The sequence below is a fragment of the Barbus barbus genome, assembly GCF_936440315.1.
Source record: "Barbus barbus genome assembly, chromosome: 17".
In the NCBI taxonomy this organism is placed as follows: domain Eukaryota; kingdom Metazoa; phylum Chordata; class Actinopteri; order Cypriniformes; family Cyprinidae; genus Barbus; species Barbus barbus.
In genome coordinates, this window is record NC_136745.1 from 28,933,348 (window position 1) to 28,953,692 (window position 20,345).

A 20,345-nucleotide genomic window follows, 5' to 3' on the forward strand; every position below is an offset into this window, starting at 1 on the left:
GGAAGAAATTTGTACTTTCAATCAGCAAGGATGTGTTAAATCCGTGACTTGTTAGAATGGTTAGAATGTTATATTGTTTCTAATTAAATTATGGAATTTCTTTAAGCAAAATATTCAAATATACAACTATGCTGCCATGAAAACATTGCATATTTATAAGAGAACAATTTGAAAGCTCATTTTTTTACCAAAAATAATTAATATAGGTGATTTTATAAAAGTATCAGCCTCACATTTTTTGCTTTTAAATCCTACAAAAATGGGCCCCATTCAATTCAATTGTAAGTGCCTCACCAAAATCTAGATTTGTATTTCTTAATTAATTTAAGAAAATGGGATGAGTTAAAACACATTTTAGTGGTATGTCACAAATGCTGTTGATTAAACTTTCATTAAGCTGGAATGATTTAAACAGCACGGCAAAAAACTGAGCATTGAAATATCCATAATGTAAAAATGCTTTACTTGTTCATGTTCTATCCACTTATATTGCAGTCCATCTGGAGTGTATATATTAAAAATGCATGGCAAAGAGATATAATAATGAATTAAGGATTGTTCGACGACGGAAGAAACAATCATTAGCCGTTATTAATTCATGTTTGAGAGGCCAAATGTCTGACAAGCATTTGAAACTCATTTTTCAAACATATGGCCCAAGGAAATGGAAAAGGGGCAGTGGGGACCAATCATGTGTAATAAAGCCTTAGTTTCTCTCAGCAATAAGTGAAAAATATAACCTTACAAATTGCACAACAGAAGAGCATTAGGGACGCTTGACTGTGCCGCCGGAAGAGCCTTCTCTCCTCTCCAGCAGCGGCGAACCAGGCGTTTACTGCTGACTAACAGACAAACACCCACACATACACAGCTCTGATTGTTAATTAGACTTCACAAGCTCTGTGCAAAACCAGCAGCGCTGCTTAAAAAACTCCATATATAAAACAGATATAAGATGGGAAAACACAGCAGATCACTTGGGGAAGAGCGGAAGAGCGTTCCTTTGGTCACCAGCTTAAGCAGGAAAAGCCTGAAGGTTTGAACGGACGTGTGTGGCATAAATCTGATCTTTATCCCACGATTCCTCTTTTAATTAGCAGAGGTGCTGAAAGCGGAACTTTTGAAGATTTTAGAAGTGCTGGCCTAGATTGTTAAATTGGTCTGGTTGCAGATTTTGTTGTTCTTTTTTTATTTAAAAATAGCAAGTTATTCAAACATTTACAAGATATGTGAACAAAAGATTCTATGCAACTGTTTTCTGCAGCCTATACAGAAGAGAAAAGAAATATATTCGTGTTATTTATATATTTTAAAAAAAATCAGAGGTGAAACAAGAAAATGTATGTTGACAGTTCAAGTCCTCGGTTCAGCAAACCCTGATTTTTACCCGATGAGTTTTTCGTTGTGTGGTACAAGCGTACGGTCCGTTCACGTGGTGCACACACACACAAACACACACGCTGAAGTGTGCTCGTGTGTACACAAACTACATCATAATACACGCACACACCAAAGACTTGAGGATCTCCAGGTCTAGAGTGTTTCTGAGATTAGAATCTCGTGGGGTGGCGGATGGACGCGGAGAGCTGGCAGGTGATTGGTTCTGACCCCTCCGGTCCATCGGCCGTTTTTGTTTTTCTAGCGGGAACCTCGACCCGTGTCTCTACGCCGTCTTAATGCCCTCAAACCCACAGAACTTCCAGCGTTTCTCCAGACTCGCCCCGACGCCCGTCAACTCCTGCTTGAACGTGCAGGGCAGCCGACCCAGAAGAGTCTCCACCTCTGTGGTGCTGATCTGAAACGACAAGAACATCAACCATTAGACCCATCCAAACAATCACTGTCCTGCGACTACTAGTGAAAATGCTTCCGCTTTTCCAATTTAAAGGGGGTCATGAACTGAGAAGCCAAAATTCCCTTGATTATTGTTTGACATATAAGAGGTCATTGTGCTATACAAATATCCTGTAAGTTTCAGAACTCAAAACTTTCTTGTTAGTCTAAAAACAGCTTATATTGAAGCCAAAACGACAGCTTGTGGAATGTTCTACTCTACACTCTTAAAAGTGCTGGGTTATTTCTGTAAACACATTGTTGGGTTTTCTGGGTTGTTTGAGGTACTGTAAACACACAGCTGGGTTGTTAATGATGGGTCAGATGGACTGCAAGGGGTTCTTTCCCCACTGAACACCTGGGTTGGGTTATTTTGACCCAACCGGTTTGTTTATTTTTCTGCTTCATCGAATTTTCTGGATTCTTCACTCGTCTCGTCGTCAAACGGTCAAGCAACTCGCAGCAAGCAGGATTATAAGGTAAATTAATATGATGATATGATTATTTACCTCTATTTTTAATGAACTGTAGTAAGAGCACACTGATTTCACGGTTAATGTGATATTTGATCTGTCGCTGTGCAGGTTAACGTTAGCATTATTCTGTGAATGAAGTAGCTGCCTACATTTTTTGTTGACAGAAAAGGCCTCAATCTCTTTATCGTTACATAAAAGTTTATATATATATATATATATGTATGTATATATATATATATATATATATATGTATGTATATATATATATATATATATATATATATATGTATATATATATATATATATATATATATATATATATATATATATATATGTGTGTGTGTGTGTGTGTGTGCGTGCAAAGTTTGATATATTTTAACGCCTCATGGAAAAGGTATGAACTATCGTTAGGTCAGAAATACAGGGTTAAGTTCAGTTAACTTACTGTCTGTGTAACGTTTCTGTGTGGCTTTGTAATGTTTTGTCATAATTAGATAATTTCGTACTAAAATTGATCTTTTAAGGTCTTTTTTTTCCAAGTAAATGTCTGCGACGTGCCGAATCCAACAATAACTTATTTTCGAGCTCTTTTCTCCTCAGGTAACGTTAGCTGCATTAGCTACCCTTGACGTTAAAACAAGATATTACAGGTATGTTAATAAATATTGTTAAATGCAATGTTGTCAACAGTATGTAAAGTTAGACTTTAATCTCTCATGGTGTTTGAGGTCCTTTTGCTCTTCCTCTATTTTAGTGAATGCTTTTGTTGCTTTAATCCGAACACAAGAGGTTTATCCAGGTTAACAGTAAGTTAGAGAGGCCATGTAAAGTGTTAGAAATAGTCATTTGTATTTGAGATTTTTTCTACCCTATACACAATACTGTGCAAACGTTTTAGGCCACTAATATTTTTAACAGTTAAAAATGGTTTTAAGTCAGTTATTTCTATCTTTTTGCGTCAATAGGAAATATCAGTTTATATTTCCAGACATTCATTTTGCCATTAATTGTAATAATCCAGTGAGATTTTTGAGATCTGATCTGATCATCATCCAGTCTGTCTGGAGTGACATGAAGAAACAGAACAAACTGAGACAGACGCAATCCAGAAGAACTGTGGCAACGTCTCCAAGACGCTTCAAGAAACTTACCTGCAAAGCTACAGCACTGTTAAATGTTTTAGACATTTGTGAAAAAATGCTGTAAAATGAGGATGCTGTCTAAAATAATGTCATAAATAGATTTTCTTTATCAATTAACTTCTATTAACTAAATTAAATCAACATTTGGTGTGAGCTTTCTTTAAATTTAAAGCAGCTTTTGCCCTCGGTGCACTTGAGTAGAGTTTCTCAGGAGCTTTGCAGGAAGGTTTCTTGAAGCAGTCTGTCTCCGTTTGCTCTGTTTCTTCATGTCATTCCAGACAGACTGGATGACGATCAGATCAGATCTCTGTGTGGAGCTCTGGCTGTTTTCAGACTCTTTGTGCAAACAAAAATCTCACTGGAATATTACATGGTAAAATTAATGTTTGGAAATGTAAACTGATATTTCCTATTGACACATTACAGCAAAAGATTGAAATAACTGACTTAAAACTCTTTTTTATTTTATTTAGCTGACTAAAATACTAGTGGTCTAAAACTTTTGCACAGTACTATACGTATAGATATATATTGGGGGCTTTAAATACCCCATAATTTATGCCATGTTGGTTGGATGAAATTTAGGTAGACAACCAAGAAGTGCCAGTAAGCAGAAATAAACCTAAATCATTAACACAATAAATATTTTGTTTGAGCAATCTTTACCAGACCCAGTTCACAGGAAAACCCTGATGGTGTGGCTGATTTCCATAAAATACATTAAATACGTTATATGTTATTTATTTAAGTCAACTTAAATGTTACAACTTGTAAAAATGTAAGCTATATTGCAAGACTAAGTGTTGTGTAATTAACAGGTGGGGACCAACATGGTGATGCATTCCTGCACATTTTGTGCCTTGGTGACGAGACAACGACATCCCACACCTTCGTAATAACATCTTCCTTCCTGGGAATTTCTCCAGCATGCAGTATATCATATTGATGGACATGAGTCTTCATGTGTGAAGTATTTGAGGGCAACAGGTTTTTATAGCCACTTGTAATGTTTGAATTTTTTGTCACATGTATTGTCTGTTGTAGGTCTCTTTGTTTGGCTTAGTTTAATGGCACAATGTTTGGACTGATTCTCATGTGGCAATAATCAAGTTCTTAGTGTTATGATGCTGCAATGTTGACATAGAATAGGAATCTACAGTACCTAGTTTACAAAGTTTTGTGTTTTAATGAAACTGATCTACAAAACCATTGTTTTATTTGTGTCTGTAGGGGTTGGATGTAAGTCAAGTCAAGTCAAGTTGAGCTTTATTGTCATTCTGCTACATGTGGGGACATACAGTGGAACGAAATGTCGTGCCTCGCAGGACCACGGTGCTACATAAATACAGACATACACCAATGAAGTAAAAAAAAAACACTATAAACCTATACAGAACTAACCTACTGACAGATTTAACTATAAGTATACTATATATACTAAGTATTTACCCTATACAAACTAAAAAAATAAAAGATAAAAAATACAAACTATACGAATGCTTCACAGATACTGTACATGTGCAAAGAGAAACATTTTGAGTCAAGCAGCTGGTTGAGGAACAGTGCAGGATGATTTGTAGTGCATGAGCATGTAAACATACATATATTGCTGAGTCTTTTGTGGGATTGTGTACACGCAGCAGTGTGTGTAAAGTGTCTAATGCACATAGAGGAGAGTGTGTTACTACAGGTGGTTTGTACAGGCCCACTCACCTGTGTGTAGCACACTTCCAATTGCACAAAAAAGTTCCTTACAGTTTTTTTCTTTGGTGTGGTAAGGTTTGGGGTGGGGGGTGGTCCATGTTTCCGGAGGTAGGGGTTTATATGGGGTTCCAGAGGGGGGCGGGGTGGTTTGAGTTCAGGGCTCTCACAGCCTGGGGGAAAAAGCTGTTGAGCAGTCTGGCGGAGCGGGCTCTGATGCTCCGGTACCGTCTTCCTGATGGTAGGATCTGGAAGAGACTGTGGGAGGGATGGGTGGAGTCCTTCAGGATGCTGTTGGTCTTGCTGGAGCATCGTGTAAGGAAAATGTCCAGGATGGAGGGGAGAGGGGCACTGATGATCTTTGCAGCTGTGTTCACTGTCTGCTGGAGGGTCTTGCGGTCAGCAGCACTGCAGTTCCCGTACCAGACAGTGATGCAGCTGGTCAGCACACTCTCAATGGTGCCTCTGTAGAATGTGGTGAGGATGGGTGGAGGGAGACTTGCTCTTTTCAGCCGGCGGAGAAAGTGTAGGCGCTGTTGTGCCTTTTTGGAGAGTGACATGGTGTTGGTGGTCCAGGTGAGATCCTCTGTGATGTGCATCCCCAGGAATTTAGTGCTGCTGACTCTCTCCACAGTCGAGCTGTCGATGGTCAGTGGGGGGTGGTCAACGGAGTTTCTCCTGAAGTCCATCACAACCTCCTTTGTCTTCCCCACATTGAGGGACAGATGGTTAGTGCCACACCATTCAGCCAGCTGTGCCACTTCCTCTCTGTAGTGTGTTTCATCGTTGTTGCTGATGAGACCAACCACTGTTGTGTCATCAGCAAACTTGATGATGTGGTTGGAGCTGAACTTGGCAGTGCAGTCGTGGGTCAGCAGTGTGAAGAGCAGCGGGCTGAGCACACAGCCTTGTGGGGCACCTGTGCTCAGTGTGGTAGTGCTCTAGGTGTTGTGGCTGACACGGACTGATCATATATGCGTTTTGGAGTGATTTCCTTGTGAGTTAGCGGTAATTTTACACTATTTGGAGATGAACAGATGACATTAAAAGACATATGCGCATGCACTGATTTGTGACTGCGTGTTTTGAGTTTATCATCTATTTTCTACCTTAAATTTTTTTTTATACACTATCATTTTCATTTCTATAACGTGTGAATATATCCACTATAGCAGTCTAAAACAAAACCAATCAGAGCGCCTTGTTGTCACTAGTTTTATTTAGATTTCTCGTGTCTGCTATTAGCTTATAGCCCATTAGCATCGGCAGCGTGGCTGCCGCTAATCTCGCTTTGCATTGCTAATACTAATCTCGAGCATTGCTAATACTCTATACACACACATTACCATTGTTTCACTCTTACTTGCTTAAATGGCGGATTTGTGTCTACCTTTGGGTGCAGGTGAGGACACGTTCGAGCTGCATTCGGTGCAGCTGGAGCTGGAAGCCGTGGAGAAGCAGATCTGCGACCTGGTGGAGAAGCAGGCTCAGCTGAGAGAGTGGAGAGCCGCGCTGGAAACATCCCGGGTTGATGCTCACAAGTCCGGGGTAAATATACAGCACGCTGCTAACACTCCCACCACCTCTACTCCGTGTGTTTTTCTGCACAGACCCTGTGCACCCAGGACGCGATCTTCCCACATGTCCTTCACTCCGGCGCCGACCTCTCCCCCCCCGCTGCCTCCTGTCTTCGATATCTCCACCCGGAACCGCTTCGCTCCCCTCCGCGAGACGGAACGTGACGCTGTGATCGTCGGAGACTCCATCGTCCAGCATGTCCGTGCTACGTTAGCTGAAGGTAAAGTGCACACTCACTGTTTCCCCGGTGCTCGTGTTCTCGATGTTTCTGCGCAGATACCCACGATCCTGAAGGGCGACGAGAGTGTCGGTGCTGTCGTGCAGCACGCGGGGGTTAATGACACCAAGCTGCGGCAGACAGAGACACTGAAGAGGGACTTCAGGAGCCTGATCGAGACGGTACGCAGCACATCGCCCGCGACAACGATCATCGTGTCAGGACCGCTTCCCACGTATTGACGAGGACACGAAAGGTTCAGTAGACTGTTTGCTTTAAACGAATGGTTATTGTCATGGTGTAAAGAACAGAAACTGCTCTTTGTTAATAATTGGAATCTTTTCTGGGAGCGTCTATGTAAGTTTCTATGCTTTTCCGTGCTGATGGCCTGCACCCCAGCAGAGTCGGAGCGGAACTCCTGTCGGAAAACATCTCCAGGTACTGCGCCATGGTACAACAGTTATACCCATTCTCTCAAGAAAGAAACTCGTAATCTTGAGCGCAAATGGAGAAAAACTAACTTGGAAGTTTTTAGAATTGCGTGGAAAAATAGTATGTCCAGCTATAGACAGGCTCTAAAAGCTGCCAGGGTAGAGCATATCCGCAAACTCATAGATAATAACCAAAACAATCCAAGGTTAATATTTAGCACAGTGGCTAGATTAACAAATAAACAGACACTGCCCGATCTAAATATTCCCTCACCGTTTAATAGTAATGACTTTATGAATTTCTTTACTGATAAAATAGATAACATCAGAAATACAATATCAAATGTAGATTCTACTGCGTCTAGTATTTCAGCTTCATTCATCGCACCCAAAGAAAAACTGCAGTGCTTTACAACTATAGGACAGGAAGAGCTAAATAAACTTATCAGTGCATCTAAACCAACAAAGTGTTTATTAGATCCTGTACCCACTAAAGTACTGAAAGAGTTGTTACCTATAGCAGAAGAACCGCTTCTCAATATTGTTAACTCATTGTTATCTTTAGGTCATGTCCCAAAACCATTCAAGCTGGCAGTTATTAAGCCTCTTATTAAGAAACCACAACTAGATTCTAATGAACTGGCAAATTACAGACCCATTTCAAATCTTCCGTTTATGTCTAAAATTTTTGAAAACGTTGTGTCTGCTCAATTGTGCTCCTTCTTGCAAAAAAATTATCTCTATGAAGAATTTGAGTCAGGTTTCAGGCCTCACCATAGTAACTGCACTTGTTAAATTTACAAATGACTTGCTTCTTGCTTCAGACCAAGGCTGCATCTCATTGCTATTATTACTTGATCTTAGTGCTACATTCGACACTATAGACCATGACATACTCATAGATCGATTACAAAACTATACTGGTATTCAAGGGCAGGCTTTAAGATGGTTTAGATCCTACCTGTCCGATCGCTACCACATTGTTCATTTAAAAGGAGAGTCATCACAATTATCACCAGTAAAGTATGGAGTACCACAAGGATCTGTCCTAGGTCCTCTGCGATTTTCAATATACATGTTGCCTCTTCGTAATATTATTAGAAAATACGGGATTCGTTTTCATTGTTATGCTGATGATACTCAACTATATATCTCAACAAGACCAGCTAATAGATTGTGTAAATAATTTAAAAGATTGGATGACCAATAATTTCCTCCTATTAAATTCAGATAAGACAGAGATATTACTTATTGGACCAAAAAACAGTACACAGAATCTCTTGGATTACAATTTGCAACTAGACGGATGCACTGTCACATCCTCTAAAGTCAAAAATCTGGGTGTTATATTAGACAGCAACTTGTCCTTTGAAAATCATATTTCCCATGTTACAAAAATAGCATTCTTCCATCTTAGAAACATTGCCAAGCTTCGAAACATGCTACCTGTTTCTGATGCAGAAAAGCTAGTTCATGCATTCATGACCTCTAGACTGGACTATTGTAATGCACTGCTAGCTGGTTGTCCTGCATCTTCAATAAACAAGCTACGGATAGTCCAAAATGCAGCGGCTAGAGTTCTTACCAGGTCAAGAAAATATGATCATATTACCCCAATTTTACAGTCTCTGCACTGGCTACCTATTCAGTTCCGTATCATTTACAAAATATTATTACTTGCCTATAAGGCCCTAAATGGTTTAGCTCCTGCGTACCTAACTTGTCTTCTACCACGCTACAATCCAACCCGCTCTCTAAAGTCGCAAAACTCTGGACTTTTGGTAGTACCTAGGATAGCAAAGTCCACTATAGGAGGTAGAGCTTTTTCACATTTGGCTCCCAAACTCTGGAATAGCCTTCCTGATAACGTTCGGGGTTCAGACACACTCTCTCTGTTTAAATCTAGATTAAAGACACATCTCTTTAGCCAAGCATTCACATAATGCATTTTATAATCTTGTACTGCAGTTATATCTGATCAAATGTACATTATTATTATTCTTTAGCTTGGGTTGAACAAATCATTTTTGCTTAGATGGAACAGCAGCTACGATAATTATGTCTCTATTTGTTTCTCTGTTTCTGCCACGGGATTAACATCCAGAACATTAACATGATAGAAGCTTCAGTCTGGATCCAACCCTTAAATGATCTGTGATGACCGAACACCTGAGAAAAGATGATGCCAACCCCTCTGAGGACTTCGGAGGATGCCAATGCTCAGACAACATACAGAATTACCAAATTTTGCCATAAGTCAAACATATTAAGGTTCTGCAATATATAAATATATTGTGGAAACTAAAATTCCTGTAGAGCTGCTTTGCAACGATTTGTATCGTAAAAAGCGCTATACAAATAAACTTGAATTGAAAACTTGAATTGAAACTTGAACATAAAAGCACTGTCTTTGGGACCCGGAGCAGCTGCTGCGTCTGACCGTGCCGCCATCTTGGATCAAGTGGATCATGTGTAACAGTAGCACCCATTCAAAAATTGTTTTAAAAAGAAATGTGAAAACTCAATAAATTGATATTTACAGTTTACATTACACATTTTTCAAGTCGTGTAATTGTATTACAGAAAAATAATAATTTTACATTCCTTTGTGGTTGTTATTTTTTATTATTGGTAATATTGGTAAATATAAAGGTAGCAAGGCCATGAGACAACAAATAACCCAATGTTTAGGTAATGTTTAACCAAGCAACACAGTTAACCTGACCCACTGGTTGGGTCAAATAAACAACCCAGTATTCTGGGTCAAATGGCTCAACCCAGCACTTGGGTCAAAACAACCCAGCGCGTGTTCTGTCCCATAGTTACCCAGCGGCTGGGTAAAGGTTGGGTTATACAACCCAGCATTTTTAGAGTGTATGATGTAATAGTATGTATAAGCTCCGCCTCCGCAGATCATCAACACCTGCTTCTACATCGCTGCCTGTTTAGCCCTGCCCACCGATTTGTGCACATAGTGTAAATAACGAGAGGCGAACGTGCAGGTCTACGCATAAACCAAATGATAAAGATGCTCTGAAGACAAGAAGACGATGTGCAATGCCAAGCTGAGGAAAAACAGTGTTTGCATTTTCTTCATTCTGATTAAAATGAATTAACTTTATTTTTAATGATGATCCAGACTACATCAGTATGAAATTGGCCCTTTGTTCCCTTTATTTTACCACAAATTCGTTTACAAACAAGGCACACTTCGACTCGGGATTTTCCGAAAGATTTAAACTAAAAGAGGATGCGATCTTTCAAAGCATTGAAGGCAGTTAATATAGCTTGTGATTGAAATGCTTGCAATTTGAAGATAATACAATGGCAGTTCAGCATTGTTGGCATATTCAGGGTCGAATACAAGCTCATTTGACAGTTTCTGTGCAATAATGTTGATTAAAACAAAGATTAATTTAGTCTTGTTAGTTTTTTTTAAGCCAACATCTGGGTTAGAGTAAGGCACTTACAATTAAAGTGAATGGGGCTAATTTGTAAAAGTTTAATTATATATATTTTTTCTTTAAATCTGTAAATGGGTCTTAAAAAAATGTCTGTAAATGTCTTAAATTTACCTTATTAAAACCAGTAAAAACCCTGTAAAATCTCACGGTTTCAATGGTACATCTACAAGATATAAACAATATGCATGTTAACACAAGGTTTTACATTTTTACATTGCCAGCATAACGCTCAAAACCCCAAAGTGACTGCAAATTCACAGCTCAAATAATACACAAGTTTAATTTTTTTTAAAATTATTATACACTTTACATTTCTGCTTTTAAAGTTGGACCCATTTTCCTCCATTCTATTTGTTTGTTTGTTTTAAAGGAAATTAGGCATAAATTGAAATTATGTGTGTAATATTTGTGCCGTTATTACCCAGCATAATGCCACAAATGCTGCTGATTGTGCTTAATTTATAAGCAACCTGAATTATTCCTTTGATACTCATAATCAAGCCAGATCAATGTCACAAATTTACTTGATTACTTAAATATTGCAGAATGCATTCCATTTTAATTTTACATTTGCCCTGCATTTTACTAAAACTTCCTGGGTTTAACTCCAATTTATAATTTTTGATGTGCTTTCAGATTTTTTGGACCCCACTATATATAAGCGCAGCATGACTGTCAGAGCCCACAAGCGATGTGAATTGTGTTCTTGACAGGATCGTGTAACCCACTTGCAGCAGCTTATCGAGTGGCAGGCAGGGTGATGTGAACGGCGGTTTATCAATTAAACCCTCCCACCGGGGTGCATTGTTTTTAGTGCAAAGGAGCGGAGTGTTGATGAAGATATGAAGGCATGTGTGCGCCGCGGAGAGCGAGAGCGTGGGCATCCGCAGCTGGAGGGCTTTAACTCAAAACTGAAAAGATATAGAGGCTCATTTTCACCCTCCATCTGTAAGTGTAAATTAGTCACTGTGTGACAGCGAAAGCAGAGCGAGAGAGTGAGATAAAGCCTGAGAGATGAAGAAAAATAAAGAGTAATCAACACTGCGCTATAGTAAGATGAGCGCTTTATTTCAGCATTAAACATTTTGGCAGGAAAAGCTTGAGGATTGTATTTGAGAACAGGAAGATGAAAACACACACACACACACACGTGGGAAATGTGTGTGTGGTCCTGCTGTGAGCGTGAGAGCTGTGCTTTACACCACAAGCTCTTTCTGTCTGCTCAAGGGCTGTTTACTCAGCAGAACATTAGAATGGCAAGCAGACCGCCATATTTTCAGTGTGTGTGTGTGTGTGTGTCAAGGTTATAATCACTAATGAAAACTTTTATGAAGATGGAAACTGTAAAAAAAAAATCTATCTATCTATCTATACATACATGTGTGAAGTGCTACAGTTAATGTACGGTGATCAGCAGCTGTCAAAAAGGACCAAAACAGTGGATTTTGAATCGATTTCTTCTTGTAAATTCAGAGATGTGGATTCGGCCAACAATTAAACTACCACACGACTTTGGTGTTTGTCAAAAAACAGTATGTAATTCAGCTGGGGATTTTTACACTGGTGGTAGGAGAAAAACACAGACATTCTGGACAGCGGTAAAATCCCAGACTAATCCCTGCAAATGTAGATTCAAGATTTTTATTTGTCACATACACAATTATACAGAGTATAACCAGCAGTGAAATGTAGGAAATAGCTTACATCTCCACAAGAAACAATTACCATCCAATTCGGGTTTACCATGAGAGCAATGTCTGATTTTTGAAAGTGCAGATTCTTTTCAATGAACCAGTTGAACTGATTCACGAATCACTCTAAACGATTCATTCACAAGCTGGACCATTTGCAGCTGTTCATAAATAAACAGCTCAATGATTCAGTGAACAGGGACATAGTCTGAGCTTGAATGTACATGCGACTGATGGTGCAAAAAGTTAATAATGCTGAATTTTAGTATTGATTACTGTAGAGTAAATAAAAATCATTTTTATGTCATGACTCTTAAGTAGCTTAAATGGATAATTTAGTAAATTAAAGTTTGGCGTTTTAGTATTGTATAAAAAGTTTTGGTTAATTAAACTTATTTACAGATAAATACACATTACATGAATGCACTAATCTTTTTTTATTAGTGTTGAGTAATGACTAGTCTGACAACAGCTGGCTGCAAAAATAACACATAGGGTTCATCGATCACTACTGATTGCTTTTAATACTTAAGTACATTAAATAAAGCATTTTTTGTACTTTTACTCATAAAATTGAAATTAAGTACTACTTCTACTAGAGTCATATTTCATTCTGTACTTTTACTCGAGTACTTGATTTGTGTTCTTCATCCACCACTGATTAAAGGTCCAAAAAAGAAATAAGAATTGAATATAATTCAAACGTTTTGTCATGAGCAGCACAAACTTTGGAGATTCCAGCAATGATTTGTTCTCCTGTGTGGGCCTTATGACTCGACGCTGAATCAGAAAGGCTCTGGAGACGCCAGAGTGATGATAGTCACAATTTACTGCTAAAATCGACACATTTTTAGCACATTTAATTGTCAAGTACTGCAGCTGCATTCTTATAATTGTGATAAATGAAACTTTGCACATAAACGTCAAAGATGTTACTGTTTCAGGGTGCAGTTTGTTTGATGAAGTGTAGTATGTCCTCATAGTAAGATGGAACAGCTGCAATAAACCATAAAACTACTGAAGCTAAATAAAAAATAAAATGGCATCATTATAACTAACTGAAAATGAGAAGTAAAAATAAAAGCAGTGAAATGTGTGTGTGTGTGTGTGTTTCATACCTTGGTGTCCAGCCGCTGTAAATAGGAGCAGATATATTCGATGCTGGCTCCAAAAGGATGGACGTGAAGAAACGTTGAGATAATTCCTGTGGAAGAAAAGCCAAAGATGAATCACTGATAGATCTTTCAGTACAGTATAAATATAAAATCTGTTCCAAAACCTTTCAGAAGCTGCCAGGTTTTAAGACCAAGTACTAACTCAAATTAACCTCATAAATGACTGATTTTATACACTGAACAGTGTATGTATATATATATATATATATATATATATAATAAAATGACAAATTACTGTATTTTGAATAAAGTATATTCATAGATAAATTAATATCTATATTTATTAGTATTTGTATAGTTATCTAAAATATAAATATATTATTAATGAATTTACATAGAACTGCTTAGGTTATGTTTTATGTGAACATTAGTTATTTATATAAAGTTTCTTCATTTAATAATAGAAATTAGCAATGGAATCCATTCAAAACGTACTATTTTACAAAACATCATAATTATTCACATTTCATCCACCTTGGATAAATTTATTCTTGTTGCATTTTGCCATTGTTTGCTCTGCATAGGATACAATGCTACCTCAGATCTCAGCCCAAATGAGGTAGAAGACAGAATAATTCTTGACTTGAGAGCGTGCCTATGAGGCCCTAAAATGCTGTCTAAAGGCAGCTCACTTGGTTTTGGAGCAGAGCGCTACTGCATCAGCAACTGATTTGCAAATGATTCCAAGTACTTGAGTTGCTTTCCCTGAAGTGGATGTCCTCATCAGCTAACTCTGCCTCTTGAACTTTCTAAATGATTATGAGTGTTTAATTGCAGTTTTGATGCTGTTTGGCATAATCAAGGCTGTTCTTCGGCCTTCTGAGTGCTTCATTCACACACTCAAACATATGGAATAACAATAACGGCTGCTATTAGCACTTCTGGTTTGAATGCGATAGGTGCACGCTGATAACTCAATTATTCTGAACGCATTATGGTCTGATCAGGAAAGCAAAGCAGCTCTCCAGAGAGAAGCGCACAGGTGCCTCACAGTCAATATTCCATTAGTCTTGATGGACTATAGATATAGTTTATATATTATACATGGTTTCATTGCAGTGTTTGGATAACCATGTCTTTCCATTTACATACATTGATCCAAAGCCAAACACTGTTAGGTGAAAGAAAATGGACCTTTTATAATATAACCAGCAGTGAACAGATGCTGTAAACCTCCAAAAATTACAGAAAGCATCATAAAAGGAGCTCATATGACTTGTGCGCTATATTCAGTTGTCATTTGTGTATATAAGATGGCTATCACACGGCTTGAGAATAAGTGCAAAATAGTGCAAGAGTCAAATGTACAGAGCCTCGCACATGACATATGGAAGAACATATAGATACAACAACTTAATTATTTGTGGCCACATTTCAAAATTGCCATTCCAATCCAAAATTCTGGAAAAGGTCATTTATTTGCAGCTTTCTTCCTATCTGACTGACTGTAACATGCTTGATACATTTCAATTTTAATTTTTTTTTTTCAAATTTAGGGCTTTTCATAGTACTGAGACTGCTTTGCTAAAAGTAACTAATGATATCCTGTGTTCCTCTGCTTTTGGTGACGGGGTCTTAGTTCTTTTGGATCTCAGTGCAGCATTTGACACAATAGATCACTCCATTTTATTAAATCGTCTAGAGAAAGTGTGCGGCATTCAGGGGGTTACATTAAGTTGATTCTCCTCATATCTTAAAGGTCGTACTTTCTCAGTTAATATGGGTAAGCATAATTCATTGTCAACACTGATCACATGTGGTGCCCCACAAGTTTCCATTTTGAGTCCTCTGCTTCTTTCTTTATACATGCTTCCTCTTGGCTCTATCTTTCAGAAATATAATGTCTCTTATCACTGTTATGCTGATGATACACAATTTTATCTTCCTGTCATGTCTAACAGTGGAAACTGTTTTCGGGACCCACAAACACAGCAGCTATCAGTGGAGGCTCGAGTAGAGACTGATGTAGCCAATTAAGTGGGGATTATTAGGAGTCCATGATGGATAGAGGTCAATAGAGGAAGCCCAGGGACCAGCTGCATAAACCTAGCCTGTCATGTTAAGACACCGTCTAGTCCAACTAGCAGTTAACCAAGGGGTAATCAAGTCTTTTTTTTCCATTCAATTTACACTAATCTATGTTTTTATGTAACGAAAGAAAAAAAGTAGTCAGTCTGGAGTACCATATTTGATGCATCAGGCTTTTATGGCTGGTGATATGTAGCTCATAAAGAAAAAGAAAATACCTCAATTTTATTGAGCGGCCATAACTGAGCAAAATATACAATTTGGTGCAGCTGCTGATATTTTTATAGCCAAAAATAAGATGAAACAATGATAGTTTGTAAAGTAAAGCAATGAGATCTTTGTAACAGAACAGCAGAATACTTAGAACAGCAGAGGAACACAGTGAGTGACCGTGAATGAAGGAATTCAAACCGCCGGTGCTGAAGATTAGAAGAGCTCAGATGCTGTCGTGTGCTCTGGCTCCTCTCTGCTTTCAAAAACACATTTGATTTGCTACAAGAATGCACTATCGCAACGCACATTTCCACTCCGTTATGTCTGGATACGAGCATGGTCGCTTCTCCTTTAGTTCTGACAGGAGCTCCTCCTCAAACACAGATCTGATGGAAAGAAAGAGGCTGCTGGAGGAGCATCCACTCCACTAGAGCGTACTGAAGCTGCTTTCTTCATCAGAGAGCAATTTGCTGGACAACAGCACGGTCAGCACTCTTTACGGTCACTGGACTGGCAAATAAGCCAAATAAAACCCAGATAAAACCCTGGCGAACATGCTGTGTCAAGCCAATTACACATGCAGAGAATGCTGCATCTTCTTCACTACACACATCCACATCTTTATCTTATGCTGTGACAATCAGTTTGTCATTCTAAAAACCTGAAAATGTTTTTGGCATAAACAAATGTTCATGTGATAAGTGACTCGGGATCATTGGATGATTGAAAATCATCGCCTCTCCACTTTGTGGACTCGGTGCCACCTCAGGGTGTGCATTCGTTTTTAATAATTCAACAGTCCAGAGTCAATTATTTCTTTCTGGCTGTTTCTCAAAATATATACCTAGACAGTTTTTGGCCATGGATTTTGGCAGCCTCTCTCTCACGGCTGTGCTGCGGATGACATGTTAAAGTTCCTCATTAAAAAGCATCCGAGGTGACTCATTTGAGTCTCTTTTGGCCAGGCAATTAACACCTGCACCCTAGAAGACATAGCTGTGGATGATGAAAATAATGAGAAGAGGTTTTTTTTTTTCACAGTCTTGTGTCTGATGAGATAAAGTGTGAAAAGAGCTCTCAGTTGCCCCTCGACGCTTACCCACGAGCAGAGCCTCTCTCTCTGACTTCACCGGGCTGGGAGGCCCTTTCTCCGGCAGGCTCTCCTTCTCCTGGCTGCAGGACACCACGGCCGCCGCCGCCTCCTATGGTAGGAAATAACAACAAAAGAGAAAGTTGTTTTCTTCTCACGAGCCCTCTGCCCCTCCACTCATTACCCCAGCCCTCTGACGGGCTGAAATCTCCTCGCCCAGTTGTGTCAGAGTGATTTATTCCGCGACAAATAAAGTTCTCCAGCGCTCGATTGGCCTGTAATGATCTGTCATGTTCTGCGAGAGGATGGAGGAGGGGAAATGGGACAACAGAACAGGGTATAGGGTGATGCACAGAAAGGAAAATGTAGAGAGAAAGAGCAGCAGAGTGGAAGGAACAAAAGGCTGGAACAGAATAATAGACACTTTCCACGAATAGGGTGCAAAATAGAAAAATGTTTTCTTTTCTTCTATAAATGGTCAGTGAAAGGAGGTGCTTAACTTTTAGTCAAACCAGCATTATAATATCTCTTTTTATTTTCTAATTATTTTCTATATGGTTTGCAATTTTTGCAACCATGTCAGTGGCATGTCTAAAACAATTTTAATTTTGTTGTGATTTTGTTATTTTCTACCATTAAACAAACAGCCAATTTTAATATCTAAAATAAAACAACAACATTTATTAAAATAAAAATGTATTAAAATGTATAAATAAATAAAAATAGAAATACATATACTACTTTTCAAAAGTTTGGTGTTAGAAATCAATATTTTAATCAGCAATGATTCATTAAATAGATCATAGGTAACAGTAAAGACATTTATAATGTTACAAAATAATTTGATTTCAAATAAATGCTGTTCTTTTAAACTTTCCTCAAAGAATCCTGAAAAAATGCATCACGGTTTCCACAAAAATAAATATTAAGCAGCGCAACTGTTTTCAACATTAATAAATAATCAGGAATGTTTCTGATTTACACTAAAAACTGGAGTAATGATGTTGGAAATTCAGCTTTGGTTACAGGAATAAATTACATTTTAAAATATATTCAAACTGAAAATGGTTATTTTACATTCCAATAATATGTCACAATATATATATTTTATTATATATTTTGAATTTTAAATGCAGCCTTGGTGAGCATAACATACTTTTTTTCAAAATCTTTTGAATAGTTGTGTCTAATATCAAGTCATAAAGTCAAGTCAAGTAAAAAAAAACAAATAAAAAAAACTACAGGCATTTGATATGTTTAAAGCTCGTAGAAGGCTAATTTTGTATATGATATTACTTATATAACATTTTCAGCTCACTACATAAAACAAACTTTGCGTTTTGTGCTTCTAACATTCAAATTTTTTTCCCAAAAAAAGCCATAGCACCCCACAGTGTACCGTACTCGTGGAAGGTGCCTGTATGAGGTGTGATGAGGAGCGGTGATGTGGACGAGAGTCAAAGACAGAGAGCAGTGTCTCTCACTTACGCTGGCGTGATTGGCACTTTCGTCGCCTCTGTCCTCCCGCTTGGCCGTCTCCAGCTAGTCAATTAAAAGAATGAGAGAGCTGTCAGCGAGTAATATGTCACAGGCTCGCGCTCACACACGTTCACACGGGGAAACGAAAGGACGCAGGACACACCGCGGGGCAGGAAGCCGAATCACAGGCCTGACAAGCCGAGAGCTGAAGGTCACGTTTGCAAATGGATTTCTCTAAATGCCAAATAAGCAGCAAAGCTCCAAAGCATTTGTCCTACTCAATGAAACTCTAATGAAGCACAGCTGAATCGCAGAGTGAAGGCAGCCATTTCAAGCCGCTCTGCTGAGATTAGTAACGCAACCGGATGCTGACGGAATATTTAGGTGGCATTTGCCAAGGTAAGCATCACTATCGTTATTGCTTATGCTTATGGTTAGGGATTTGAACAAACCTCAAATCCATGTATTAAACTTTGGATTATCACCATCTGGGCTACATACATGAATGATATCTCAAATCACACGGCTTGTCCAGGAGAGACGCGTTATTACTTTTCTAAGTGATCTGATTTCCGATTTTCGGCGTGCTGTGATAAAACAGGTGAAGAAATCCCATGAAAGACCTAAGCCATATCTAGATACCAGAATATTAAATGCTCTGTCTGGCTTTTTTTGACTCGTGGCAGCATATAGAGGGCCCTAGGGGCACCAGAATAAAAAAAAAAATCATGAAAATATTGTCTGGCCAACGGCAAGTTTTAGAGGGCCAAGCACCAATGACATTTTCTTCAGAATATACACTGTTAAAAAAAATTAAAGGAACACTTTGAAAACACATCAGATCTCAATGGGGAAAAATATCATGCTGGATATATATACTGATATGGACGGGGTAATGTGTTAGAAACCAAAGGATGCCACATCGTTTGACGGAAATGAAAATGATCAACCTACAGAGGATTTTATTCAAAGACACCCCGAAAATCAAAGTGAGAAAATGATTCAGCAAGCTAGTCCATTTTGCTGAAATTTTATTGCAGCAACTCAAAATGATACTCAGTAGTTTGTATGGCCCCCACGTACTTGTATGCAATATGCATGCCTGACAACGTTGGGGCATGCTCCCAATGAGACGACGGATGGTGTCCTGAGGTATTTCCTCTAAGATCTGGACCAGGGCATCACTGAGCTCCTGGACAGTCTGAGGTGCAACCTGGCGTCATCGGATGGACCGAAACATAATGTCCCAGAGGTGTTCTATTGGATTTAGGTCAGGCAAGAGTGGGGGCTATTCAATGGTATCAATTCCTTCATCCTCCAGGAACTGCCTGCATACTCTCGCCACATGAGGCCGGGCATTGTCGTGCACCAGGAGGAACCCAGGACCCACACTGCACCAGTGTAGGGTCTGACAATGGGTCCAAGGATTTCATCCCGATACCTAATAGCAGTCAGGGTGCCATTGTCTAGCCTGCAGAGGTCTGTGTGTCTCTCCATGGATATGCCTCCCCAGACCAACCCTGACCCACCACCAAACCGGCCATGCTGTTCTCCATGGCTTCTCCAGACCCTTCACGTCTGTCACATGTGCTCAGGGTGAACCTGCTCTCATCTCTGAAAAGCACAGGGCGCTAGTGGCGGACCTGTCAATTCTGGTGTTCGATGGCAAATGCCAGTCAAGCTCCGAGGTGCCGGGCAGTGAGCACAGGGCCCACTAGAGGATGTCGGGCCCTCAGGCCACCCTCATGAAGTCTGTTTCTGATTGTTTGGTCAGAGACATTCACACCAGTGGCCTGCTGGAGGTCATTTTGTAGGGCTCTGGCAGTGC

General features: G+C 39.1%; 1 protein-coding gene across 4 annotated transcripts in view; it reads right to left on the minus strand.

The window, feature by feature from the left end:
* Nucleotides 1–20,345, minus strand: part of LOC306883396 (ecto-NOX disulfide-thiol exchanger 2-like) — a 249,548-nt gene continuing 229,203 nt past the window's right edge. For 2 of the 4 annotated variants that reach the window (XM_079438612.1, XM_079438609.1), the window contains 4 exons: nucleotides 18,527–18,580; nucleotides 17,048–17,150; nucleotides 13,651–13,736; nucleotides 1,195–1,795 (listed from right to left, as the gene is read on the minus strand). In XM_079438612.1, coding sequence (XP_079294738.1) covers nucleotides 1,664–1,795; nucleotides 13,651–13,736; nucleotides 17,048–17,150; nucleotides 18,527–18,580 — 375 coding nt within the window. In that variant the 3' untranslated portion in view covers nucleotides 1,195–1,663. Of the gene's footprint in view, nucleotides 1,796–13,650; nucleotides 13,737–17,047; nucleotides 17,151–18,526; nucleotides 18,581–20,345 lie in introns of all 4 variants that reach the window. The other 2 variants (XM_079438610.1, XM_079438611.1) reach the window with 2 other exon arrangements.